Source organism: Acinonyx jubatus, chromosome D4, assembly GCF_027475565.1.
Source record: "Acinonyx jubatus isolate Ajub_Pintada_27869175 chromosome D4, VMU_Ajub_asm_v1.0, whole genome shotgun sequence".
Taxonomy (NCBI): domain Eukaryota; kingdom Metazoa; phylum Chordata; class Mammalia; order Carnivora; family Felidae; genus Acinonyx; species Acinonyx jubatus.
In genome coordinates this window covers 2,367,205-2,395,104 of record NC_069391.1, presented here as the reverse complement: position 1 = coordinate 2,395,104, position 27,900 = coordinate 2,367,205, and the positions used below count along the sequence as shown (strand labels likewise).

Sequence of the window (27,900 nt, the reverse complement as noted above, 5' to 3'; positions counted from 1 at the left end):
GGCCAGACTCTCCAGTTGACGCATCCGGGCTGGCTGCTGGGCGGCACGGCTCCCACTGGGTGACCACAGCACCAAAGTGTCGGGCTCTATGCCTCAGTTTCCCTTCCTGCCAACGGGAGCAGAAACAGCTATGCCGTGGGGTTGCCGGGCAGGCTGGCACAGAGCCAGTGTGCACACGGTGGCGGCTCTTAGCAAGAACGGGGGTGCAACAATCCAGGCGGGGCTGGATGGAAGGGCAGGGGCGGGGCAGGATGCACGCAGAGGTCCCTGCGGGAAGGCACGAGGCAGACGAGCCTGAGAGGGTGAGAGTGAGTGACGTGGTGGGGGCAGGAGCTGGCATCTGGGTGGCAGAAGGTTCTGGACAGGTGCGATTTCCCTATGGCCACTAATCCGCCGGGGACCCTGGGTGAAGCATTTCTCCTCTGGGGAGATTGGGAGGCTCCAGCGCTGTGTTGGGGCTGGGGGCTCAGGAAGAAAGTGATGGTGGCCAGGAAGGGCCCAGTGGGTGTGAGGCTGGCTCACCGTGGTCTGTGGGGCCCCCTGGCACCCTCTCCCACAGCCCCAGGCTGGCCAGGACCCTTGTCCCCGCTGGCAGTCATCGTGCTCAGAGGGAAGGGGTCTTCCTGGGCCTGGGTGTGCTCCAGGCCACCTTCCCGAGGCCCGCCCTTGCAGGGAGGGGCCTCCCCTCCACCTGTCATCCCAGACTGTAAAGGTGACAGAGGGCCGGCCGGCCCTCCAGCCTCCGTCGGGAGATCATGCCGTGACTTACGGCGCGGGGAGCCATGATTTATACGACGCACTGCAGTGTCTGGGCCCGTTTGTTCGCGTCTATAATGAAATGGCTCTCAGAAGGAGAGGCCGACGGGTTCTGAGCGGGGAGGCCCGGGAGGCCCATCCATCACCCTCTTGCTCCCCTAGAGGCCGTGCAGCGTTTTTGCTGAACTGGCTGAACAGAGCCAAATCCGTTAGTCCCTGCAGAAACCATCAGGGAGCCAAACGCGGCCTCAAATGGGAGGCAGGGCAGAGGGGACGAAGGTGGAGACTGGCCCAGGACGCGTGGGGCGCGTACCGGCTCCTCCAGGGGCGGAGCGCCCGCCGTGGAAAGGAGGCTCAGACGAGGCCTCCTCCCGTGGGGGCGGTGCCCCTAGGCGCCAGCCCGCGTCTGAGTTTCATGGTCTCGTTCACCCAACGGCATGGGCCCCATTTGCTAGATGAGGAGACTGAGGCTCAGGGAGGTGGAGTGACCCACCCCAGTCCCACCTCCACCGCAGGCCGCCAAGGAAAGCAGCCGGGGCTGATAACTCCACCTCCCCAAGGAGCTGGCACCCAGATCCCCGTCTGGGTCTCTGCCGACTCATCTCTCAGTGCTGGTGAGACTTGTTAGCATTTCCCTTTAGGTGGGCGAAAATATCTGTTTACCCTGGGAGAGAGCAGTCTCCCCAGGCAAATCTCTAACTAGCTAAGTGGCTGTCCTGCCTCCGTGGCAGGGAAGACGCCCACTGTGACAAAGGAGCCACTCTGCAGGGAAACGTTTAAGTAGCACGTGTACCCAGAGCGCACCAACACAGATCGCCATCCACGGGGGCTGGGGACGCGGGGGTCGTGTCAGGGGGTCTGCCCCGCAGCCAGGACCAGCCCCTCTCAGCGAGGTAGGCGGGGCTTTGGGGGCACTGGACTCTAGGCCACCGAGGGGGGTGTGGAGAAGGCCTTGGTCGCCCCCAGTCCCAGGTGGGTCAACAGGGGACTCTCACGGGACCCTCTCCGCATGCAGGGGATCCTTGAGGGGCAAATGCTAGAATGGACCATGGTATTAGGCTGGGGGGGAGGGGGGTTGGGCCCTGCCCGTTCATCCTGGGCACACGGGGCTCTTCACAGAGTGGGGGTGCACAGAGCTGGTGTGATCCCATAGCCGTAGCATGGAGTGGGGAGTGAGAGATAGTCCCCCACTCAACCTTTGCCCCCACCAATGTTGACCACAGTGTGGCTGGAGGGGCTCTGATCCTGGCTGGCTGGGCAGTGAGAGGTGGGCTCTTCTAGCTTGGAGATGATCTCAGGCAGAGGCTGCCGATTCCATTCACCCTGCAAGGAAAGGACCAGGAGGTAAACTGAAGCTGGAGGGGTGAGATGGGGCACCGCCTTCCCAGCCACTGTTCCCCATGACCTCTTGGGCTCTTGCCCTCAAATTCACCTTATCCCAACCCAACTCACTTTCCTTCCCTCCGGTTGGAGTCACCCCCGTCCCCACCCCACCCCCGACCGCCTGTCCCTCACTTCAACTGTCACCCAGATGAAGCAAAATCAGAGGCCCCGGGTGTAGGCTGAGTTTTTAGCCCCTCCTCTCCAACAAGGCTGCACCAGATGCCACGTTTTCAACCACATGAGATGTCCACGCCGAGTCTCTCTCCCGAGCCAGCATCAACCCCGCCCTCGGTGCCGGGAATGTTTGATTCGGCAATTAATCTGGCTCCAAAGGGCAGGAGATCTGCCTCCCAGACTTGCAGGCTCGCAGACCTTTCCACACCCCACCCTGCACCGGCCCGGCCTCCACCGGCTCGCTCTCTGCTCTCGGGAATAAGTGAGATGCCCTTGGACCCCAGCGGGCCCCACACAAGGAGGCCCCACCAGCTTCAGACTGTTTGGCTTCTCGCCTGCCCCTCCCCCCTGCCCCTTATTTCTGGGCTCTGGGGGCGTTGCTGGTGCCCCACTCACACCACCAAGACAAGCCCCGGGGTGTGATGTCGCCTGGGAGAGGGCCATCAGGCCGATCAGCCTCCCCGCTGCAGGCCCTCTGTCTGTCTGGGCCCGTCTGCACCACCGGGTTTCTCCAGCTGTTCGGAGGGAGCGCTTTTTGCCAGCTCCTTGGGGCGCAGCCCATCGCTCCCTCCCGGGGTCCTCGGCGGGGCCTGGGGCGCCCAGGGGCAGTACCGGGGGACCTGCCGCCGGGCGGGGGTCGGAAGGTGTGAGGGTGTCGCCTCGGGCGGGTGGCCTGCTCCCTGCGGCTCCCCCGCCCCCCACGCACGCACCTGGAAGCGGACGGCCGAGGACTTGTTGCAGTGCATGGAGATGGGGGCGAAGCCGTACAGGGCCCTGAGCACGTCTCGATTGAAGGAGTTCCAGGGAACCGTGGCAAACTGCTCAGGGACAGAGGCCTGGGGGCAGGTGCACACTTCCTCACCGTTGAACCTGGTGGGGGAGGGGGAAGAAGTGCGGTGGGGCCCATGGGGTGGCGGTGGGTGACTCCCCCCCGCCGACAGGTGGACTCAGGCCGCCTCCTCCCCGACCCTGCCGCCTCCACGCCAAGCGGGGGCCGGGAACGGCCGCTCCAGGGTTGGGCCCAGAGGGTTCCTCGGGCCAATTCCAGGCTCAGCAGGACAAGAGGACGGGGATCTATCAGTGATGCCTGCCACGGGCCCCTCACAGGGCAGCACGTGCTCCCAGAACTCGGCCGGGATTGCTCACTCTTCCCCAGCTGCCTGACAGTGGCGGGGGGGGGGGGGGGGTCCTCCGCCGCGCCCGGGGACGGAGACCCCAGGCAGGCACACTCCCGTGGAACTGTCACCTGTTCACCAGGTGGAAATACTCCCGCAGGAAACCCGGGTCCACGGTGCTCTTGCAAAGCTCCAGCTGCGTCTGGGGATAGTAGTGGACGTAGTTGACGCACATCTCCTCCAGGATACCAAAGCCCCCCTGCGAGATGGGGAGGACGCCCGTCAGGACCGGTGCCTCGTGGGGCGCCACCACCGCCGGCTTCCGGGCCTGTTCACCGCCTCCACTCGCTGGGGCACAGCACGGGTGGTGTTCCGAGTGAGCAAAGTCCCTGCCTTCTGGGGATTCCCTGTCTCCCTTGACGGGACAGACAGACAAGCAAGCCCGCCGGTGGCCACGAGTGTCAGGGAGAAAAAGGCCACGGGGTGAGGACACGGGGGTGTCAGCGCGCCCATTTTATGGATATGGAAACTGAGTCCCAGGGAAGGTAAGGGGCAAGGTCTGAGTGGACACGACCTCCCAACGTTGGCTGAGGAGGGGTCCCCTTGCCAGCGGGAGCCTGGGGACAGAGGACAGCGGGGAAGAACTCCCCTCGCGCCGTGGAACCCGCACCGTCTACCGGCCGTTTCCAGAACTCGGCTCTGAGGTGGGGCATGGCGGCCTCCCAGGGCCACCCTGCGGCTTTGTCGTGTGGGAGGGGGCAGAGTGGGTTCTTCCGGCCGCCTCGGGCTTCAGGCCCCTGGCCCGGTCCCTGTTCTTGCAGCCCAGACCCCGGAGGAGCAGGAAGTAGGCGGCCGCGGGGAGCAGGACTGGAGGAGAGGCTCCGTGTGGCAGCGGCTCCACGAGAGAACGCCAGCCCGGACCCCCGTGGGCCGCCCCGGCCACCTGTGCCGTGTCCTGGGCTCCCGGCCCCTTGTGCATGTTGATGCGGGCCTGGCTGGGGGTGCGGCGTGTGGCGGGCGGGGGGCGTTTGGGGAAAGAGGGGCGCTGCTCCTTGGCAGTAGAAACGAACTCTGCACGGAGCCCAGCCAAAGGCCCGTCTCAGCCCCGTCCCGGTGTGGACGCCGCTCTCGAGGAGGTCAGCGCGTTCACACAGGAAATTTCCTGTGAGCTGATCTGCCTGGCTCCCGGGCAGCCCCCACCGGACGGTGTTACCTGTGTTGTTCTCTGGTTCCCCAGGGCCCCGGGGGCCCTGAGTTTATCGCCTGGCCTGGCCGCAGACGGGGAGGGTCACCTCTCTCGTCCGGTTCCAGAGCCCCCTCGCACGCCGCGCCCCGGGACGGCCAAAGAGAGTCCTGACCCCGGAAGGCTCTGCTCACGCGAGCCCTCCCTTCACCTTCGCCTCGGGATGGAAATCACATCCCAAAGCCCCTGTCTCTCCGGTGCGGGCCAGACGGCGAGTGCCTGCGGGGAGCCGTCAGCTGCCCTGCTCCTTGGTCCCTCTGGGGTGATGACAGTGACAGTTGAGAGGAGGGAGCGGGGCAGCTGGGGCCTTGGCTCGAAGAACTTGGCGTCTGAGACATCAGGGGTGCTCCTGGCCTGAACATCCTGGGACGGGACGCCAGTTGACCTCGAGGAGGCGGGTGGGGCAGTGACCATGGCCCTCGCAGAAGTAACACTGGGTGGGGGTGGGGCTGGGGGGTCCCCTTCACTGCCCCGCCCTGGCCTGCGGCCCCGGCAAGCCCACCTGCGGAATGGGGAGATACTGCAGTCCTGTCAGGGGCCTGGCTCATCGTACAAGAGCTCAGAGCTCGGTAGGGCGAGGCGGCCCCTGTGAGCTTGGCGGCCGGACCAGCCCTGCTGCCTGTGGGGCCGAGGGCCCTTGGCTGCTCCCCCAGCACTGTCTCCCCCTGGAACCTCCTCACAGGGTCCTGGGGAGGCTTAGAGGGTCCCTAAGCTCGGACAGGGTGAGCCGTGGGACCCAGCCCGCCGTGTGGAGAAAGCAGTCCCTGTTAGCAACTGTTGCTCTACGTACTGAGCCCCTCCTCGAGACAGAAGCAGCGGCTGTGGGGTTCAGGCCAGGGCTGTGTGCCTGCCAAGGTCTCCTACTCCCCGAGTTTATGACCATGGACCCGGAGAAGCTGTCACCCCAAATCCAGAGGGAGGAAGGGAGGAATCGTGCCTCAAGCGCATTGCGGGCACACGGCCGGTTATCAGCTGTGTGACCTCCGGCAAGCGTCTTCCCTCTCTGAGCCCCAGCTCTCACCTGTGAGAACACAGAGCCCCCTCCCTTGACGACCGGTGGGAAAAGCAGTGACGTGCTACCCCTGGGTACATCTCGGAAGAACCCCGAGGACGTGACGCTGGGGGCAAGACGCCCGTCAGGAAAGAGTACGGATGACATGACTGCATTTACCTGAAGGCCCCGGGGTGGGCAAACCCACAGAGGCGGAAGGCAGGACGGGGGCCGCCCGGGGCTGGCGGCTAAGCGGGCAGGGTTCTTTTTGCAAAGAGGACACGTTCTGACCTCGACGGCGCGGGTGGTTGCACGCAGCTGTGCCGAGCCCAAAAAGTCACTGGACGGCACGCTTTACATGGGAAAATTGTCTGGCATGTGAAATACGTCTCGATAAAGCCGCGAGTGGGGTGCCCTGGGGTGGGGGGCTGTAGCCCCAGGTCTGTTCCTCCGGGAGCCTTGAGGTTCTCGGGATGCTAACGGCGGGGGGGGGAGGGGGGGGGACCACGGTGACCAACAAGACCATTAGCAAAGCCGTGTTGGCCGGCGGTCAGCTTGCCAGGACAGCCCTGGTCGATGCCTGCCGAGCACGCGTGACTATTAACAGCACTGGCTTCCGAACTCTACAGAGTGCACCGGCCGGGTGACGGTGTCGGGGACCTGCGTATGGCCACCCACCACACAGCCAGCCCTGAAGACGGTGTCTCCTCCCGGGCCACCCACAGTGCAGCCCAAATGCATCCATCCACACCCTTGCCCGGCACAGCCAACCCCACACCTGCACGGACTTGTCTTTGCCAAAAGGCCCCAACGGGAATGGCGTGAAAATTAGTGTTTCTGCGGCCCGTTTATTTTTGCCCTCAACAGTCTGCAGGCTCGTCACCTAAGGTCCGGGGGTGTTCTCAGTCCTCGGGGGCCTTCCCCAGCCTCCCTCTGCCCGGGCACTCGGTCACCTTCCCCCGCCCCCACCTCCCCCCCTTCCCTACTCGACGAGGCCTCCCTGGCCCCGGCCCCTGGGCCCTCCCTGTTCTGGGTTTTAGTGTTTATTCCAACTCTGCCTGTCTCCCTGGGTGATGGAGCTCCGCACAGACAGGGATCAGCCGCACGCCCGTCTCCCCGGCGTCCGCACACAGGTGCTGATGTGTCTACTGCAGAGGTTCTCAAACTCAGGCAGGCGTCAGAGTAACTTGGGGGTGCTTCTTAAACCGGAGATGGCCACATGTCACCACCCAAATTCCGACTCAAGGTCTGGAGTGGAGCCTGTGAGTTTTTGCTTCTCCCAAGTTCCCAGGGGGGCCTGGCCGAGGGACCCCTACCCCGAGAACCTCCAGTTTACCGAATGAATGAGGGACGGCACGCCCTGCCCTCCGGCAAACTACGCTCTAGGTAATGAGTTAAGACTTGTCCTCCCGAAAGGGTAGAAAGCCCCGAAAGGGACCCCCCCCCCCCCCCCGCCCTGCCCCGGCCTCACACGCTCCGTGAGCAGGCAGCAGGGAAAAGTCAGCGCGACTTACCACGGTGGCCAGCTCCCTGTCTTCTGTGTTGTACGTACAGGAAGTGACGAGCACGTCCCCCTGGGGAGCCAAGCCAAGAGACGCTCATCAGCACCTGTGCGCTTGGGGGTAACAGGTGCACCGGGCTGCTCCCACGTTTGACCAAACCCCCACAGGAGGAGAGAAAGGCACGAAGGCACGTGTCATGGTCCGCAGTCATCCATCAATTACTGAGGAACCTCAGGGTGGCCTCCAGGCCCCCCACACGTGAGGGTCAAAATCTGGGTGTTCCCAGAGACTGACTGCCCATTGGCATTGGCTTCTGCGCCCCTCAGTACCCAGGTCACAGGCAGGCAGGACTGTTGTGCGGACCGGTTGCTCACGTCACAGCCCATGGGTGAACTGGGGCAAGCCCCGGCCTGAGCCCCGGCTCCCCTTCTGCATGATCAGGGGCCCCACCAGCGACCCCCATGCCTTTGTCTTTCCCTAAAGCTCAGGGCTTGTTGCTGGCTGATCAGGCATGTTGCCTGTGCACCGGGCCCCCCGGGGCCGCCTGCGCCGGGCCCTCTGAGGCCTCGGTCACGTCCTGGTGGACCTCACTGTGGGATGGCCCCAGCCCCCGCCTCGCGTGGACGTGCTTCTAGAAGTCCTCACACGGCCCGTGCCGTCCTTCGTGCCTTTCTCTCCTCCTGTGGGGGGCACCCCCAGCCCTCCCCGCCTCCCCGTTCCTGACTGGGCACTCACCGGGTGCACGGACACCATCTTCTTCAACATACGGATCTCCTGGGTGGGCGGAGGGGAGAGTTCAGAGGGCTGCAGACCAGCTCCCAGCCACCTCTCCTCTGCAGCCCTCTGGGGCCATGCTCCCAGCCCCTCGGGGGGGGGGAAGCCAGAACCGGTCAAGTGTGGCCTCCAGCCAGAAAGGGTTTAGCCCCAGAAGGTGGTATTCTGGGACGGACTTTAGCATCGTAAAGCCACATGCCAGAATTTGCCACCGGAGTCCCTCCCTTGGATTGAACCCCCAAAGGGGAGGGGCTGGCCGCTGTGAGCTCTCAAGTGTCTGGCCTGGCCCAGGATGAGGAACCCGACATGGGCATGCTCCGGTGGCCGTGGGAGACAGAAGGGGAAACAGGCCCCCAGCCCGGGCACCGAACGGGCCCCGCGGGGCAGGCGGCCCCTACCTGGAAGTGAGGGCTGTAGTGGTCGTCCCTGTTCACAATCTCCATCTCTCGGCCGTCCCGGACCAGCACAGTGACCACCTTCCTCCCCGTCAGGTGTGTGTGGAGCTGGGAGGCGAAGATGTGGATCCCTAAGGGAGGCAGGGCCTGAAGGGCGGGGCGGGGCGGGGCGGGGCGGGGGGCAGGGTCAGAGCCCGGCACGCGGGGGACCCTGCCACCTGCCCTCGTGCTGACCGCCGGCCCGGATCGCGGGCCGCGGGACAGCAACACCACCGAGCCCGCGTCCCCAGAACGTCTGCCCTGCCCAGCCTCGTCTTTCTCCCTGGACGGTTGAGTCCCCATCAGGAAACTCCGTAGGGAGGGAGCTGCCCGCAGAGCGGTGTCACGGTCACGGCCCTGGTCTTCCAAAGCAGCTGTCTGCGAGAGCCTGCAGAGGCTCGTCAGGGGGTGCAGCCGGCTTCCTTCTTCAAGCCCCTGAAGGCCACTGCGTTCACTTTTCATGCACTCAACAGACTTTAAGGGGAGCGCCCGGTGGGCAGGGGGCCACCCGGGTGAGCACAGCGGGACCCCCCCAGGCTCGGCGGGCTCGGGTCCGGTGCTAGGCGGTCCCGTCCAGCGCCCGCCGGGCACCAGCATCAGCAGCTGCCCTGTGGCACGACCCACGGGAGACCTTCCCCTGCTTCACGGTCACGCTGTCTTCCGGCCGTGGCACTGACCGCCGTGGCACTGAGCGCGGAGGCCGTTGGCTGGCACTCAGAAGGGGCCTCCAGCCCTCACATCGAGACTGCCTGCCCTCCCCGTTGAGGCGTGAGGGGACTTCCCAGAGGAAGGACGCTCTCCCTGACGTCACGTGGACTTGGCTTCGACAGAACGTTTCCTCAAATGGTTACACGTGTGAAGCGTTTTCCCCACCCCCCGTCTCCCCGACGACACCCCACCGTGCTCCGCTCTGCTCCGTCCACACTGTTGGCGGCTCGGGGGCTCCTGCGGCCGTGGCTCTGTCGCCGAGCGACCCCAGGCTGCGGAGATTTCTGCCCGTCGGCTGATTTCACCTCGTGCTTTCCCTCTTGCCCTCCACCTGCTGCTGTCCTGCCCTTGGCATCTTGGAAACTTCCGGCCCCCGTTCAATGACTTGAGGCTGGGAAGGCTTATGGCCACGCCTGTGACAACTGGGAGCCTCCGCTTGCTTGCGGGACCCTGGGTTTCTCTCCCCGCGGCCCCAGAGGCTGGTCGCTCGCCCGGGGGCCTGTGGTCTCGAACGCTATACTTTTTCTTGGCTTGTCCATCTGGACGAGGATATGTCGACCACACCGGCCTTTCAGCTGCCGAATTTATGCCCCTCGGTGATGTGCTAAAGGAGAGACAGGACCAGACTCTATGGAGACCCTTCAGCAGGTTTTCCACATCATGCGATTTTCAGAAAAAATGTACTATTTGAAGGGGAAGAGGGGCAAACTGAGTTTTTCTCTCCTGGTGGTAAAGTATCTGGAGGCTGGTCTACATTCCCAGGAAAGACGCTCTCCCTAACGTCACGCAGACTTGGTTTCGACAGAACATTTCCCAAAACGCTGGCTAGAGGCATTCTCCAGAGGTCAGAGTGCCACGGGGCCACTTGCCCTGGTGCGTCCTCAGTGGGTCACGCCCCAGGCCCACGCCTGGGGCCACAGAGCCTCTCCAGTGGCGGGAGGAATCACCGACGGGAGCTCTGGGGGTGCGGGCAAGAGCGCCAGATGCTGGTCTCAGAAAAGAAGAAACCGATCGAGGCTGATGGCTCGATCTCTCTTCGGCTCGGGGAGCCCACGCGGAGCACAAGTCCACGTGGAGAGCCAGCTCGCTGGGGAGACACGCGCACCCGATGCCACGTCGCAAAGCAGCCCGCTGCGGTGGCCACAGCTCTGCAGGTCAGACCCACGCGCGCCTCCGCGCCGTGCACCTGCTGGGACTGTGGCCCCGGCCCCCGGCTCCTCGGCTGCAGGGTGTGGCGGTCAGCGCTTACCCAGCGGGGCGCTGTGGGAAGCCAACGGTGTGGCGGCATTCGCCACAGACAGAAAACCAAAAGAACCCCCGGCAACAAATCTAAGACGAGCCAACACCCCGCTAGGAAAACAAAGTTGTGAGCAGATGTTCACAGGAAAGAACACGGCGGATGAGACGAATGAAAAGACCCTCACCGTCAAGCTCTACAAAGAGTCGGGGAAATTCACGCTCAACAGTGAAGCGTTCTTCCAAGTGACTGGGGAGATATTGAAAATATTGATAGCGTGGCGGGGGTGGGGGGAACAGATACGCTTTCTGGAGGGCACTTTGTGAGATTTATTCAAATTCAAGCTCACGGCCTCTGTGCGGGGCATCTTCTGGACTCTACCTGAGAGAACGTCTTCCCGGTGTGCAAGGACGTCCCAATAGCCTTCTTCTCTCATGGTCGGTGAGAGGTCGGCAGGGGTCTGCACACGGGCGGCTAGGGGGCAGGTGGACACAGGCGGGGCCGGACGAGGCAGGGGAGCGCCGAGGGCGCAGAGCCTGGGAAGGCGCTGCTGCTCCTTTGGAAGCAAGGTCCCCACCGCCTGCTCCGGCTCTACATGCCGACCTGCGCCCCACCCGCCCTCGCACGGCCCCGAGATCGGTGCCCCCTGGCCGCGGCGGTCTGGCCCTGGTGAGGTCCACAGTGGAACCACGCTGGGCGAGGGCATGTGGCCGCCAAAAGGCAAGTGAGTGGCAGGACACATGTCTCCTATTCGGTCCGTTTGCTTTTAGACAGCACATATAAGGGCACGTCGCAATTTATAGTCTGGAAGGACACAGAGGAGCCGAAAACGGGGTGTCTGGGGCGGGGGGAGGGGGGCTTTATCTGCAGTACCCGTGGTTTAGTGGTGAACGCACGTCTGTCTTATTCTCGGAATGAAAGCCTAGTTTTCAGTGCGGCGCGAGGAAGCGCTGGCCGGCACGTGCTGTAGACCGGGTGGGAACCGCCCGTGGGACCCCGGCCGGGGGAACCAGGGCGAGGGAGGGTGAGGTGCCCGGCCCAGCCCCGCTTACCAGCTGGGTGCACTTGTCCGTGCAGTAGCCGGTGAGGACGAAGGCCGTCTCCCGCGGGGGGATGGCCATCACGGGCGAGTACACAAGCCCCAGCTCCATGATGCCCGCGTCGAAGCGACGTAGCGTGGCCGTGTAGTGCAGGCGGATGCCCGAGGAGTCGCGGCGGCCTGGCAGAAAGAGGGGCGCAGGGGAGCGGAAGGGCTCGCGGCTGCCCCTGCCGGTCGGCCCCGTGCTCTGGCTCCGGCAGCCCCCCCAGCCGCCCTCGGCCGCGCCCTGCACCTGCTCCCACACCTGTTTATGCCAGGCGTTGACGCGCTCTGTGCGACACCCACGTGGAGAGAAAGAGCCGTTGTTTCTATGAAAACTAAGTTGATGCTTTGGGAAGACTTGATAAAGGCGGGTAACGAAAACCCAGCAATGCATCAGTGGGGGGTGAGGCGCCCGCGAGATATCTAGAAAGCTCGCAACGCCTCAGGCAGCTTTGCAAATGCTCTGATGCTCTCCCCCCCCCCCCACCCCCACGTTCAGAGGCATCTGCCCTGGAATCTGTGCAAATAGGAGGGTGGGGAACGGCGTCCGCCCCAGCCTGCCCCCCCCCCCCCACCCAGGAGCCTCCAGCCCCTGGCAAACGTGGGCGAGCGAGGGCGTCCGCGTGTTCTAGTCGACAAGAAGCAGCCTCCCACTTTACTCCTTTGATTACCGCCCTGCAAGGTCAAGGCAGACCCAGGGCGTGCGCTGAGGGCATCGCAAAACAACGAGAGCGGAAGGGTGGGGCCCTGGAGCAGGGCGGGCGTTGGGCTCACGCACGATCCCGGACTCCCCTTGGCCGACAGCGTGCTGTTGTCTCAGACAAGTCGCCGTCCTTCTCTGGGCCTCTCTGGGCTCAAATTCAAGAGCCTCCTCCAAAGGAGAACTCAGGGCTTCTGCCCATCACTGTCCAGCCGCACCGGCCCGTTCTTCTTGTGGTTTGCTAATTGCACAGTCCGTGAGGCTCCCCGGGCAGGCCTCCCAGTGGTCACATGAAACTGATGGGCAGAGGTCAGGGATGCTGGCAGCCACAGGCACAGCCACACAACCACGTGGCCTCCAGGAGCCCCTGCTCTACCCCTGCCCGGAATCGGTCAGCCGAGGCCCCACATATGTCAGGGCAGAGCCCTGGGCCAGTCCCACGGGGGGGGGGGGGGGGGAGGGGAGGGGGGAATAAGGGGGCGGACGTGGCTTCACCGCTCAGAACGTACTGCAGAGCTGGGACATGGGCAGAGGAGCCCATGTCACTGAAGAATCATCCGCCCCGATTTATAGATGAGGAAACTGAGGCTCGCAGCCTGAGCTGGAGACCCTGCCCAAGATCGCAGGCCGGGAGAGTGTCGGAGCGGGATCTGAGCCCGGAGCATTGCCAGGGGCTGCGGACTCACTGCTCATTCACCCCGAGGTGGGGCCAAGATCGTCCCCTCTTGCCTCTGCCTCCCCCTGCCCTACTCCCAGCCCCCCCACCCCATGCAATGTCCAAACTCAGCCTCTGTATCTCTGGGCTGGTTACATCAGAGGATAATAATAACAAGGGAGATGCCATTGGTTAAAATTCAGATGGGGATTAAATAATGAAATAATTGTGGCATTTTGATATTTATAGAAAAGCGGCCCATCTCCAGATTTGTGAAGTGACTGAGCGTCCTTATATTTGGCAAAGGATCCATAAATATAACCAGATAATCAGGAAGAGACAGACCTCCCTGACGCTTAAGGAGTTTTCAAAAATCCATTTGCTTTCAGGTTTAAAATGAGCAATAAATCCCATATCATGCTAAAGCCCGAGCTGACTTATGCCCTGCTCTGTGCACACTATAGATAATTCCGGGGGTGGCAGAAAGTGTTAGTTATGCCGCCAAGACGATGATCACTGGCAGCCGCTGACGGAGCACACCCCGGTGCCCACGTCCAGCGGGGGCCGCAGGCCAGAGCTCTGCCAGCCTCAGGACAGCTGCATGATGGGGGGAGGGGTCCCCCGCCAGGGTCATGCAGCTAGAGAGGCACGGGCTGGGGCCCAGCCTGAAGTTCCTGCTCTCATCTCTCAGACTATTCTGTTCCTCGTGCACACAAATGAAAACAAGCATCCCTTAAAACAAAACCAAAAAAAAAAGACAGAGAGCTAGAAGAACAGGGCTATGTGGCCGTATGGGGCAGAAGGTGCCGGGGCAGCAGAGAGATGGAAACATTTCTATTTCTGATGAGGCGGCAAACTGGCATCGCCATCCCAAACATCCACCCTGGTCGTCCGCCTGCAGGCACGGGGTGATCCAGCAGCCAGCGCTGCCCAGGGCAGACATCGCTGAAAGCGACAGCACTGCCCTGCTGCGGCCCCGGCCAGCCTCGGGTGCCCTTCCAACAGGAGCCCCGTGCCTCTGCTGAGGGTCAGTTAGAGGAGCCCCCGTCACAGAACCATGTGGATAGAAAGTCCCACAGGCGTGCTCGGGCTCCAGCGTGCGACTGCTGTGTTGGGCTTCAAGGAGCAGGGGGGAAGCTCACAGCCAGAAATGCCGCCCCCTCCCCCAAGCCAGGCACTCTTCCCTTGACCTGAAGATAGTCCTGGGGGGCAGTGCCTTCAGCGGGCCGGCCGTCGCAGGGTGGGTGCTGGGCAGGGACCACGCTGGCCCCAGAGTGGCCTGCCGTCCTGCCGGGTGGCTCTGTTCCGGCCCAGCCAGTTGTGGGGAGGGCAGAGGCATCGGGCCTAGATGCTGGAGGCCACCCGTTGGGGGGGGGAGGGGGGACAGTTAGGGACAAGAGGCAGCTACTGGTCTGACGGCCTCAGAGAAGTGGGACTTCCAGGGACACCGGGGACAGTGCTCTGGCCCGGGACCTCTCCTCACTGAGCTTGAGCCTATCGGCCCCACTACAGAGCGAGGACGGGGTGTGGGGAGGAGGGCGGGCCGCTGGACCGAACCAGTACCTAAGTGATTCCTTACAGCTCTGGAGTCTGCCCCACCTTGGCGGTTCAGGTGTGGGTCCAGCTACTGGAGGATACGTGGCTGAGGCCGCCCACGATCCAGACCCAGACCTCCTGGCCCCTCCTGCCCACTTTGCGGCCCTGGTGGGGGTCCCTTCACCCTTCGCCCTTCACCCCTGGGCCTTAATTTCCTCATCCGCAAATGGGCAAGAAACCTCTGCCTGCCTTTCCCAGAGGGTGGTTCTGGCAGTGGGTGCGTTCGAGAAAGATGGGGGTGCCGAGCCCCCACTGCGTGGGGTGCAGCGATGAGCCAGCCAGCCGGGGAGCTGGCTCCCCGTCCTGGGGAGTGCTCTGCCGTCACGGGAGAGGAGCAGAGGGAAAGGCCTGAGAGGCTGCCATGCCGCGATGGGGCGTCTGAGGAGGCTGGACCTCGGAGAGTGGGGTCACCCCAAGCCCCTCCCAGACTGCAGCTGGCTGAGTCCCCGCACAGGGACTCCCCGAGTCCAGGGAGCACAGGGGTAGGAATGCGCGCTCAGAGATCCGTACCTTGGATCTTCAGCGGGTTGTGGTAGTGAACTTCCAGACGGAGAAATCTGGAGGACCCGTGGCCCCCAAAGGCAAGGCCTGCTTCCTCCGGGTAATAAAAGGCCTGCAGGGTGGGGGAAGGAAGAGTACCAGACGGTTTGGGCACCGCAGCCCAGACAGGCAGACCGGCGTCTCACGAGGGGCTCCCAGACGCGGGTCGGGGCAAACCCACCCACCCGTTGGGGCCTGAGCTGCGGCGTGGGGTGTCGGTGAGGCAGCAGGATCAGAACGAGGCTCTCCTGCTGACGGGCAGCTCATTACCAGCCCGCCCGGATGCCCCTATTCAACTCGGGGTCAGGAGTAGAGGGAGCCGGCGCCCCACGGCGAGCCTACCCCCACCCCCGGGCCCTGCGCTCGGCCCTGCCGCGCCCTCTGCATCGGCGGCGGGAGCGGCTGGCGGAAGCCCCTCGGTGCAGCCCGTGGAGGCCGCCAGCCAGGACCGCCCTGTGCACAACCCCACATCCAGCGGGAAACGAGATCGATACCCACAAAGTGCCCACGCTCGCGTTGTGCACTTTCGTAGAAGAGCCTTCCGGGCCCGAGAGCAGTGGGGGCACCGCCGGGCCTGGGGCTGACTTGGGGCGGGGGCCTCTCTGGTGGCCTCGCCAGCACCCTCTGGAGCCTCTCAGACGGAGAGGCCGGGGGACACAGGCGCGGAAGGGGCGGGACCCCAAGGAGCGCAGAGGAGGCCGGGAGAGGGGGGCGGGGGCACGCACCTTGGCACCCAGGGCCCAGGCGGCCAGCACGTGGCGGCAGTAATTGAGGCGTCCGGGCTTCATCTTGGAATCGCAGGGCCCGCTGAACTGGGGGAAGGTCTCAAACTGGGCGGCACACTGGAAGACCTCCATGTGGTGCACCAGGGCCTCGTTGCCCTTGGTGACGATGGGCTCGTACTGGGGCGGGGGGGCAGGGGGGGGAGGACACTGAGCCCGGGGCGGCGGATGCCTGCCTGCTCACCCCCTGGTGGGGGCTCAGCTCCCCCCGTGGCCCCTGCTTGCCCATCTGTAAAATGGGAGGGCTAAGGGAGGAGCTTCTGGGGCCCAGGGTTTTGAAGGTGGAGCCACCGAGCTGAAGCCAGTCAGAATCTTCCGGAAGCCCACAAAGACCTCCAGAGTGAAGGCAATAAGGACGCTGGCCAACCATTTCCTGATAAGGTGGGGACAGGAAGGCAGCTGTCCTGGGCAAGGACACAGAGACTGCCCTGAGGGCTAAGCCTGAGCCCAGGCGGACCCGGCCGGCCACCCCTGTGGGTCTTTGCGCACTCCCACAACCTCTCTGGGCTGTGCTTTCTCTGCTGGAAACAGTGGTGACAAAATTCTACTGGGGAGAAGAGCGACCCCCCCCCTCCCCTCCCGCGGGGCCAGGAAAATAGGTGACAATCAGCCACTAACAGCCGCTATCCTCGCGGCATATCTCTGGGTGGGTGTTTAGAGCAACTGAGGTCTGAATTGAGCTGTTTTTTTGTGAGGGGGATGTGACCTGATAGACAGACAGACAGAATCAGTGTCCTTTGGTCCCGCCTAGGAAGTCGGGCCACAGGGGCCCGGGGAGGGTGGGCTGTGAGCAAGGTGACAGGATGACAGGGTGACGGGGGGTCAGGAAGTTCAGACCGTGCCCCAGGTTCAGGCGGGAAGAGCACATCGGGTTCAAGCTGAGCCGCGGACGGCTTTCCAGCACAGGGACGTCTCTGCACGCCCCTCCGAAGCCCCAGGTGGAAAGCAGACCTGGGACGAGGCCCTGGGGCCCGGGCCACCCGCCACGTGCCCTCCACCCCCCCCCCCCCCCCAGGTACCATGACGATGTGGTGCCGGGAGAAGCCGTCTGGAAGCTCAGTGATGTGGCACCAGTATGTGGTCAGCTGGCCGGGGATCAGGATGTCCGGGGTGCGGATCTCCATGGTGTGCGTGTCCACGGGCAAGGCCGGGATGGGGATACTGGGCTTTAACAGCTGTACCCTCTGCAGCCCCGTCTGCAGCCCCGAGGTGTTGATGGCCTCCAGCGTCCGGAACGGCTCCTCCAGGACCCCGTATACCAGGTGGACGGTGCCATCCTGCAGCCAAGACACCCAGACGCCCCAGAGCTGGGCTCCTTGGCACCCGGGGCCGGCCTGGCCCCTGCCCGCCTCACCTGGCAGGTGACACGCCCGGTTCGTGTCTCTGCAAGGCAGGGGTGTCTTTGAGGCTCCCCAAGGACCCGGCCGAGCCAGGCTAATCACCCCACAGCCCGCAGCTTGCACCAGGCGTCACGATTCTTCTTTCCAAATACGTTCTGGCCTCGTCCTCTAGGCATCGGTTCAGCTAGCCACTGCTGGGCCGGACCAGCCGGCCCACCTCAGACATCCGTCCCCTCCACCGCCCCCAGGGTCACCGGGGACAAGCTGTGGCTCATCACCTCCGGTCCCGTGAACAGCTCAGCGTGAGGAGTCAGCGCCCCCACGAAGAGAAACAGACCAACTCGAGGCTTTGCGACAGAAACATTGGACTTGGAGAGCCGTGCCGTCCCGCTGGTCCTGGACAGTGCAGACGCGGGAAGCTCCAGGCAGCACCGTGCCAGAGGTCACAGACAGAGCCCAGGAGGCAGGGGTCTGGGCTTGACCTCCTCCCACCAGCTGCCACGAACGCAAGCCTGTCGCCACACGTGGCCTTCCGTGGTCTTCTGGGCGCCGGTGGGTGTTTTTGTGGGTTTGTATTCCTGACGGGTGGCCCGTGTGCTCTCTGAGTTTGCAGCCACCGAAACCTGGGGCCCCTGTGAGCTGCTCTCGCCAAAGAGCGTATCAGAGCTCCGGGCGGGAGGCCCCCCAACACCCAGCCCCGAAGCTCTGAGCTGAGTGCACGTGCACATCAGATGACACCCTGCAAAGTGCTTGGACAGGGTCCGCCTGTCCTTGTGTCGTCCGTGGGGAAGGCGGGTCAGGAGCGTGAGGACCCTGTGACCTGCTGGAAGGACACGGAGGGCCCAGCTCTGTCCCACCATGCCGTGGGGCCCTGGGCAACTCCTTCCCCTGCCCGGCCTCAGTTTCCTTGTCTGGCACACAGACAGCCGGTCACTGCCGTAACGTAAAGTTTACACAAGGTGACCGAGGTCAAAGGGCGCTGGGGAAAATTCAAAGAATTTTGTCTTCAAGGCCAAGCGGGGTTGCTTTTCTGCAGTGGGTGTGTTGGAGCCGCATGAGAAGCCTATGGTGTTTCTGGATCCACCGTGGCTCTGAGCTCCTGGGCAGAGCTGGTGGGGTCTTAGAGGCCAGCCTGCTCTCTCCCCTCCCCCACACTTCACACACAGGTAAACCGAGGACGTCTGGGGGAAGGAAGGACCGGCCCCAAGCCTCACAGCCCGTCGGCAACAGGGCAGGTTGGGAAACCAGGTCTCCTGGGCTCTTTCCAGGATTCCACCTGAAGGTGATGGGCCAGGAGGAGAGAAAGGCAGGAGTAAGATCGTTCTGGTCCCACTTTGAGAGGCTTGGGGGCAGGACCCGCATCTACAACCCTGTTGGCTGTGTGTCAGCCAGGAATACTTCCTGAAGGGGTCAGAGGCTGATAACAGCGCTGGTCTCTTGTCCCCTCCCAGCCGCCTCGGAGATCCTTCCCTGGCTGTCTCTCTGCACGCTGCCCCAGGATGCGGGAATGCTCCACGATCTCCTGAGCACGTGGGGCCACCACCTACCTCAATGAGGTAATCCTTGGGGTCACAGGTGTCAAAGGGCCTCTTGAAGATCAGGCTCAGGCCTTCCGGGGTTCTCCGCGCCCTCAGGAGCTGGTAATCCTGCCGGGAATCCAGGTGGATCTGTCCCCTCTGGTCACTCCAGGCGTCCTGCAGAGACAAGGACCGACCCTGAACACAAGGGGCTGAGCGGGAGGGCTAGAGGTCAAGGTTGGTTGCCCACAGTGTGGATCCCAGGGGTCCTCCTGGGTCTGGCGGGGGGGTGACTCCCACTTTGTGCGTCTGCCTAGAGATAGCAAAGTCATACTCCAATCCCACTCACTTCCTCTGCGCCTTGAAGCAGGGCTCTCAAATCCAGCCGGGACTCGGGGTGGCTGGTTAGGGACAGGGAGGTCTCCCCGCAGACCTCTGAGACCCCAGGGGACGGGGAGAGGGAGGATGAAGACTCGGGCCTCGGACACCCCAGTGCAACGTGACGGTGTGCCCGCAGAAGCCATCCCAAGCCAGAGTCTCAAACCTCTGGGTACACCCGGGAATCTATTGCTAAGAAGGCACCATGATTGGTGATGGGTGTCTGGGACACATACTGCTCCCCCCTACCCGCCTGCAGAGGGAGGGGCACAACAGCACGTGGAGACTGGGTCAGATGGGGGAGGCGAGGAAGAAACCCGCCGCGGGGGTTCAGGTGGCTCTGTCCTCCCGTGCCCTCCCTGACCTCACGCACCCCTGAGAGCGAGCACCCCTTCACTCACTGTGCCCCAGGCTTCTCACTCCCCTCGCCCAGCCCTGACCTTGCCTGGAGAGAGTAAACTGAGGCCCAGGGAGGAAATAGGCCTGCGGCATTTTGCCCGGGCATTAGTGGGTGGCTGATCTGACCGAGCCCTGCCCTCCCCTCCCCGCACCTGCTTCCTGTGCACCTGACTCTCAGGTCTAGTCTTGCAGGCCAGTGCCGGGAAAGCAGTCACCTACGGAGGATGCTTGGAGGGAGGGAAGAGCCCGCCCCACCGGCCAAAGGCCTCTGTTCCCAGTCGGGAACACCACGAGCCCTTGGCCTTGGGATTTTGTTTTTAACCAACTGTGTCCCCAAACATGTTTGCTCCATTTCCTTGAGAAGAAAAAGAAACCTGCAGAGAATTTTGCAACACTTCCCCTAGAGAAAAGCCCCACAGTGAAGTTCCTGCTAAGAGACACTACTAATTTGCAAGCCTAATTTAAAAAGCAGAGGCAGAAAGTTAGTGTATGAGAGTTCAGCTGGAAATCTAGAATGTATTTGTTGAACATACGGCTACCGGAGGAAAAACAAGTCTGGCATTTGTTTGCACAGGAGTTTGTTGTGCAAATTAATCTTGCAGTGTGCGGGGGTCGGGGGGGCACCCAGGCTCTCTTGGCAGCTGGCATCGCTGCCCCTCAAGGAGCTCTCGCACTCCTGATCCGGGGGCCCGGCTACTCCCGTTCAGAGCTGGGGTGCCCCAGGTCTTTCTTGGCCGTGACCCCTCCCCGGGGCCACCGAGCATCCTTACGGCGAGCAGACAGTGCAGCCCAGCAAACCAGATCTGGGCCCCAACCGGGCAACTGCACCCCATTCTGCCTGGGAGGCCCCTGCAGGTTCCACCACTTAAACAGATTAAGAAAAACCCTCTGCTCACAGACAAAGACCTTAAAAAAAAAAGTTGCGGGGGACACCTGGGTGGCTCAGTTCGCTTGAGCGTCTGACTTCGGCTCCGGTCACGATCTCACGGTCCATGGGTTCGAGCCCCGCGTCGGGCTCTGTGCCGACGGCTCGGAGCCCGGAGCCCGCTTCCGATTCTGTGTCTCTCTCTCTCTCTGACTCCACCCTGCTCACGCTCTGTCTCCATCTCTGCTCCTCCCCTATTCGTGCTCTGTCTCTGTCTGTCTCTGTCTCTGTCTCTCTCTCAAAAACAAATAAACATTAAAAAAAAAAAAATTAAAACAAAGAAGTTAGACCCTCCTGTGTCTTTTTTTGTGGAGAGAGGTGGGTTTCATCCCCAGAGAGGCCCATCTGGGGCCGAGGGTGGGAGCAGTGGCTCAGGCCAGGGGCTGCCTCCGTGCACCTTCACCTCCCTGGAGCTTGTTGAGGGCCCCACAGCCCCTCCATCTCTGGTCTGAAGGGAAACTTCCTCCTTCCTCTACAGTTTACGGTAAAAAATACGGGTAAATTTTGGAGGCGCGGAGTCAAGAGCACCTCCTATTTTGGGTCAGCTCGGTGGGTTTGTACCACACCTGGGCGGGGGGGCGGGGGTCCACACCTGCTCACTGCGCCCTCATGTGCAAGCTAGGTCTGTGGGTGCTTGCTGCTGTGCTTGGCCACGTGCAGCCACCAGGCCCACAGGGTGTGCTGGGGGGGGGCGGGTTGGTGCCGGTGGGGGGCGCAGGCCCCACCCTCACCGGTGGGGGGCAGCGGATACCTTCATCTGCTTGGCACGCGAGGGGCCGGTGCACAGGCGTGCTGGCGCGCCGCGTCCTGTTTGGGGATGTGCGGTCAGAGACCGCAAGGGCGTCCCGTTTTGTCCTCGGATCAGAATCCCTGAGATGCCCGAGCTCGGGGCGTGGACTTGGCTAAGGTCAGAGTAAACAGGAAGGCAGAGGAGGGAGAGCTTCCTTTGCTGGGTTAAGAGAGGGGGTGAGTGCAGGGTGAAGGCCGGGCGGGGGCTGGGTGAGGACAAGGTCAGGCGCGCTGGGGTGCGGCACGACTTACCCCAAAGTAGGTTCTGTCTCCGTCGGTCCAGAGCACCACCAGGTCAGCATTTTCCAACTCGCCGCGGTCCGACATCCCAAACAGGACCCCGGCCTTGAGCTCCTGCACCAGGAGTTGGAAGTGGACCGTCTTCTGCGCGTCGCTAACATTCCAGGAAAGCTCCAGGGACCCCTCGGGATCCAAGGGTACTTGGTAGGGGAAGGGATTCTCGGGGGGGGCCGAGCTCTGCAGTGTGGCCACCAAGATGACCAGGAAGATGGCCACCACCGTGCCATACATGGACGCTGCCTCTCTCGTGCTGGGGCTGGGGACCTGCATGGCCGGGCGAGCTCGGCCGGCCCACTGGGACTTTTATGTCCCGGCCCTCCAGGGGGTGGGCCCAAGCTGCCCCGGTAATCTCATTTGTCTGGTAGGGAATTCAATTGTCCCGGTGACCCTCCCACCAGTCTGTGCCCCGGGGCACACCCTTGAGTCCCTGTCCCTCGCTCTCCTAATCGGCACTAATGACACATGGACATCATCAGCGGGAATTGAAGCCGACTGGCTGATTTCGCTCTGTCCGTATCGTCTCTGCAGAGCCGTCTGGAGAGCGGCCCCTCCCTGCAGCCAGGCCTTCCAGACGCCGTCAGCCCGGCACCGGGCCGGCCACCGGACGGGCTGTCTGGTCCTGTCCCCGAGCCACACGCAGGATGGGCCCCAGGCCGCCCCATCCATGGATGGGCAGACTGAGGCCCCAAGGGCTTATTTCCAGGGTGACCAGTGAGTAGGTAAGACTGCCACTGGGGCCCCGGCCCGGTGAGCCATTTCCACGATGCTGGAGGGTGGACCAACTTCAAACTAAAAATAAAAGACGGTCCCCACATAGTCCCTGTGTTTAGACACTCTCTCCATGGCCTGCTGTTCCCACTTTTGTCTCCTGTCTATTTCCTCACAGGCTCCAGCTGGTACCACGGCTGCTCCAGCAGGAGTGGGTGTACTGCTGGGGGGTGGGGCCAGATGGCACGGGGTGCATCGCTGGGGGACAGACTTCGCAGAAAAAGGTGCACATGACGGGCCTGCCTCCCTGCCACCAAAGTTCCCAGAGCTATGACGTCCCTTAGCTTTGAGTGGACCCTGCCTGAACTTGAACCCTTCCACACCTGCTGGCCTATAGCACTGTTTCTCCCACACCTACCACAGGGCCTTTGCACAGATCCATTGGGGCTCACAGCCCTGGTGCTGCCCCCCAAGTCAGCCCCATCCTTCTCTGTGCAAAGTGCATTGACTCTAGTCGGGCTGCCACCTCCAGAAAGTTCTCCGTGACTGCCCTGAATTCGGTCCCTCTCCCCCCAGGCACATGACTCGCTCTCACTCTCCCTCCCTCCATTCCTTCGCCCCCTTCCTCCTCTTCCTCCCCTTTCCGGAGACACCGAGAGCCCAACCGCAGGAACACCGGGACGTCACCAGCTGGCACCCAGCTTTTAGTCCTCAGGTGTCTGCAGAGGCAGGCCTTACACAGGTGGTGCCAGGCTAGGTCTCGTGAACGCTGCTCCTTCGGAAGGAATGACTGTGTCTGCCTGAAGATGGAACTGAGGGAACATCCAGCCCTCACGGGACCCTGGTGGTGGTGCTTTCTGCCCCGGCCAGCCAAACCAAACAGGGGAAAGACTGCCGGAAGCCAAGCTGTCCAACCAGCCTGATGGCAGGGCCCGGGCGGTGAACGGATGGGGACTGCACGGCGGCTCACTGAAAGCGGTGGGCAGCCCCCCCACCAATGAAAATACCTGGGGATTTGTCGGTGGGGGAATTGCCCACGACGGGCCCCCCGGGAAAAGAACCATTGGGGAAAGAAAGAAGAGTCCGCAGGGAAATTACGCAGCCCTACACCCAGCCCTCGCCACCCACTATAAAGACTCCTCTGCCTAAAGGAAGGGTAGCCCCATATATTTCCCAGCCAGCGAGGGGGACAAATGGGTTCGAAATCCCCGCTCTGGCAACAAAGGAATGTATCTATGGATACAAGTGACTCCGACCCCTAGGCCCACTTGGCCCCCAGGAGGCATTCCAGATGATGATTGGACCTGGCGGGTTAAGGTACAGAATGGTTCATTAGTTCCTAGGTATACATTGTCTCTCTGGGAGCGCATAAGGCGTGAGTTCCCAGGGCCCTCTGGGCTCCCTCCCGGCACCCCAGACCAAAGCGAATACTTTTGTTCCTTATACAGCAAATGGTTCAAAGGAACAATTAAGAAGTCATGTCCCTGTAAAGGTTCCACTGGAGGTGTTGAGAGCTAGATGACCTTTCATGAAAATAGCGAAGCAAATGCCTTATAGACAAACGTAGACACATAACGAAAGCAGTATGAAGAAATTAATCAAGAAGCAAAAAGGCAGGAGGGAGCGTTACAAAGAAATAACCATGAGGTGCCTGAATGGGCGATTTCGCAAAGGAACGTTTTTAGAATCAGGTAACGCCGAGAAACATAGATGAGGCACGCTACAAGGAAATTGCTAGCAAACATAATGCCACGTTTGCCACAATAAAGCGGCCGTCTGACACGCTGCTGTCCTCTGTGTCCCCCACGGGGCCCAGGCGCAGGAGGCAGAGTGAAAGATAAAGGGTTGCTGAGCGAATGAGACACGAGTGGGGGTGATGGCACAGGCCCTCCCTCCAGGGCTTGGGGAAAGCCCAGAGAGGTCACAGACACGGAGCACGAGGGAGAAGTCGGAGTCCAGCGAGGCCCCTCAGCCTGGGGCGGCCGGCAAGCTTCCTGGAGGCTGGGGAGGGTCTCCAGTAGGACCTGGAAGGACCGTGTTCCGGGGGGTCGGGGGCACCAGGGGGTGTGTGGCTAGCTACGGGACTAGTCCCAGAGGCTCTAGGCAAAGCAGCCCGGCACAGAAGACAGGCGGGCCCAGGCCGGGGTCGGGGGGCTGGGGGTGGAGACCAGGCTCCGAAGGCCTCACCTGAGAGGGAACGGCCCTCATTCTCCAAATTGCTGTGGAAGCAGGTGCTGGCGTTTGAGATCAGGACACACCCTGGACAGTCCCCTCCGGGATCAGGGCGTGCCCGGCTCTGGGCCAGCCTCCTGGTGGCCTTGGTGCCAACCATCCAGGTGGCTCTCGGTCGGAAGACGGGCTGAGCCACGAGCCGCGGTAACCGACTCCGGGGCAGCGAAACCCCGGAGCCCTCCCGCCGCATCTCCCGGGGGCTCAGAGCCCTGGGTTCGAATGCGGCCGGCTCCCGGCTGGGCCTCCTTGGGGAAGCCCTTCCCCACCCAGATCTCCAGAGGGGTCGGACACGACAGTAATGTATCCTCTGGCTGCCTTCAACCCAGCGGTCCGGGCAGGGAGAGGCAGAGAGGCCCGGGGCCAGGAGCCCAGGGACACAGTGCCAGCCCCGGGCAGGCCCTCGTGCAGCTGAGCACACCTCCATTCCTCCCTGGATACGGGGAGATCAACAGTTGCTCAGAGCCGCTCCAAAGGAGGGGAGGCCTGTGTGCCTCTTAGTAAACAGCAGAGTGCTACAGACACACGTTTATTTTTAACAGGATTTAAACGGCGCTCTCTTCCTCCAGCTTGGAACCGGGAGGCAGCGCCCGCAGTCCCCTTGCATCCGGCACAGCCGATGCAGCCGATCTCAGAAAAGATAATTACCAAGTACCAGGAATCAACAGGAGCTGGAAAGCGGGTCCTTGCCCAGCCGGCCACCAGCTCCGTTCCCTGTCACCCTTGCCAGCCTCGGGGCCAGGGCTGCGACTGTCCTCGGATGCCAGGAGCTGGGAGACGAGGCCACAGAGAGGTTGAGCAACCCGCCCTTGGGGCCAGGCCAGGCCAGGCCAGACGCTAGGTCAAGGACCCCGAAGTGTGCTTCTAGCAAGCACTGCACCGGGGAGGCCGCCAAGGTCAGGGCCGTTCCACTGGAGTCAGGAGGAAGGGACACGCAGAGGAGAAACGCATCCAGGGAGGAAAGCGCTGGGCCCCGCAGGGGGGGCGGGAGGGACCCGGCCAATCACACGGCCCCTGCCGCGATGTGCGTCCCTTGCATTAATGGATTGTTACAAACGTGCAATTCGACCCGGCATGAGGAAGCGACACTCAGCGGCCCTCCTGCCCCGGCCCGCACCGGGTGAGACACCTGCCCGCCCCAGGTGCCCTCAAGTGCTGAGCCGGGCAGCCCCCGCCTGCGTGCCCTCTGACCCCTGCTCCCAGCCCCGCCTGGCTGTGCTCTGGTGTTGAGGTGCGGTCTGCCCTCCGAAGGCAGGGTGGGTTGGGGGTGTCGCCCGGAGCGTCACCACCACCCTGTCAGGAAATAAACACCGCTCGCTGCTCAGCGCCTGGCTCTCCTCCAAGGCGCTCCGACGGCTGACCTCATTTGGAACCAATTTCGGCGTCTTAATAAGCCCTTTGGCGTTCCGCATCCGTCTGAACTGTCGTCTTCGCGTGTAATCCCCCATTGCCTGTGCCACGTGAGGCCGGCTCCGGCTGGCTCCCCAGTGCCCAGATCGTAGCAAGTGGGGGGCACCCGAGCCCGGTGGGTGGCCTTAAGACACATAGGCCCGACCGGGCCGCTCCCCAGCGGCTGCAGGCTCTGCCCCTTGCGTGGGAGCACTTGGTGCCAGGAAAACCCAGCAATCTGGCTGAGGGAAGCAGGACACAGGGCTGTGAAGGGCGGCCGGGGGCTGCACACAGACCGGGCCCACGTCCAGGGGGCCGCCACACCCTGTGTCAACCATCACCAGCCGCTGCAGAAATCCGCGGGGATTTGCCCCCCTCTGACTTGCCCCAGCTCCTTAAACCACAGCCAAGAAAACACGACTCGGGCCCCAGGGTCAGAGGGGCCCCGCCCCCTGCCCCCCACTCCTGCTTGGGGGGCAGGTGAATTTGGAAATCAGACCAGAGACGCGGCACCTCGCAGGTGCAGTGCGAACCACATCTGAGGTCCTGCGCAGAGCCAAGGTGACCGACAGCAGCTGTGTCTGCATCCGAGGCATTAAGGGCACGGCCAGGCGAGTGCTGTCCCTTGACATTTAGATCAGTGTCACTGGCAGGAAGGGGCTCTTGCCCCTGTGAGAGCGATACAAGTGTTCGCTCATCTCACGGGGGTGGGGGGGTGGGGGGGGTGAGCCACCCTCACAGGAGGGGCGTGGCTGCTGGGACGGCCCCCCAACCCCGCTCTGGGCTCTGGGCTCCGGGCTCCTCAGCTGCGGACTGTCGTTCAAGCACGAATGTGCCCGCAATCCGCGACAGGGCAAGTCAAAGCCCCCAGAATCCCACCCTCAAAAATTAACCACTGTGAATAGCTCAGTGCGTCGTATTTCAGAATTCCTTTCACTATTTAAATGTATTTTTAACTTCCGTTCTTTATTTATTATTTACGTGTTGGTTACGTTCATCACATCGCAAAATTTATCGCCTTAACCATTTTTAAGGTCACAGTTCAGGGGCATTAAACATCCACACTGTTGTGCAGCCGTCTCCGGAACTTTCCACCCTCCCAAACTGGAACTCTGCCCCCCCCCCCCAAAGTAAACACTGACTCCTCTCCCTTCCCCCCGCCCCCGGCCCCCGCTGTCTACTTTGTGTCTCCGTCTCAATGGATCTGGCCCCTCTAGGGCCCCCAGGTAAGTGGAGTCATACGGTGTTTGCCCTTTCGTGGCCCTTTCGTGCCCGTCCCCCTCAGCATCATGTCCTCGAGAAGGTTCATCCACGTTGCAGCACGTATCGGGTTTGTCTGAATGACATTCCGTGGTGTGGACGGACCCTGTTTTGTTTACCCACCGTCTGCTGGTGGACACTTGGCTGTGGTGAACACCTGCTCAAGTCCCCGCTTTCCGTTCTTTGCGGCTCACGCCAGACGTGGAATTGCTCGATCACACGGTAATCCTGTGTCCGCAAGGAAGCGCTGGTTTTCACGCGGGTTCCCACGCCCTCGCCCCGGGCCCCCCCATTTCCGTGTTGGACACACACCCACCGTCAGCACACCTGGCCCACCTCAAGCCTCTGACTAGCTCTCGAGTTTTCCATTGTATCCGTGCTCCGATCCAGGTGACCGGTTCCCTGTTGGTAAGGATTGGGGTTGTTGGCTTTTTAATTAAACTGGTAGAGGCAGCTCGCGCACGCCTGTCCTTTGTACTTGGGCCTGAGATTTTTCAGTATAGGTCCCTGCAGGTGGGAGCCTGGGAGGCCGAAGGCAGCCGGGCTCCCTAACTGAAGTCATTCCCAAGGCTCAAAAGGTCTTGATCAAGGAAGTCGTCCAGCCACCGGCCGCTCTGCCAGGCACCGAAGACAAAACCGCCTCCCCGAGAACAAATGGTTTCTTACAGGTAAGTAGGTTTCAACCGGGTTGATGGGCCAAATTTGCGCTGGGACTAGGCAGCCGCCCGCAGGCTACAATCAAATGCATCACATACATAAACACAAATCCAATAAAGCCCAAGGCTCGCCATCTGCTTTTCAAAGAGGAAGCTACCGAAATGAGCAGGTCTCCGTGCCTGGGGGCGTCTGACATTCACGTGGCCAGAAGGGGACAGCGACCTGCCCACCCTGATCCAATTTTCCCCGCAGCTGATCGAGTTAGGGAGAGACTCACCCACTAGCGCACTGGGCGGGGGAAGGCGAATTAAAGCCACCAGGACATAGATCTGACGTGA

General features: G+C 62.6%; 1 protein-coding gene across 1 annotated transcript; it reads right to left on the bottom strand.

The window, feature by feature from the left end:
* Positions 1–1,527: 1,527 nt before the first annotated feature.
* DBH (dopamine beta-hydroxylase) lies at positions 1,528–22,099 on the bottom strand. The gene is made up of 12 exons (XM_027051766.2): positions 21,272–22,099; positions 18,559–18,705; positions 16,691–16,948; positions 15,615–15,791; positions 14,860–14,962; positions 11,370–11,536; positions 8,337–8,480; positions 7,900–7,938; positions 7,177–7,236; positions 3,560–3,687; positions 3,024–3,183; positions 1,528–2,079 (listed from the first exon to the last, which is right to left on the bottom strand). The coding sequence occupies exons 1-12, from the start codon at positions 21,587–21,589 to the stop codon at positions 1,948–1,950; spliced, it is 1,833 nt and encodes a 610-aa protein (XP_026907567.2). The 5' UTR covers positions 21,590–22,099; the 3' UTR covers positions 1,528–1,947.
* Between the last annotated feature and the right edge of the window lie 5,801 nt (positions 22,100–27,900).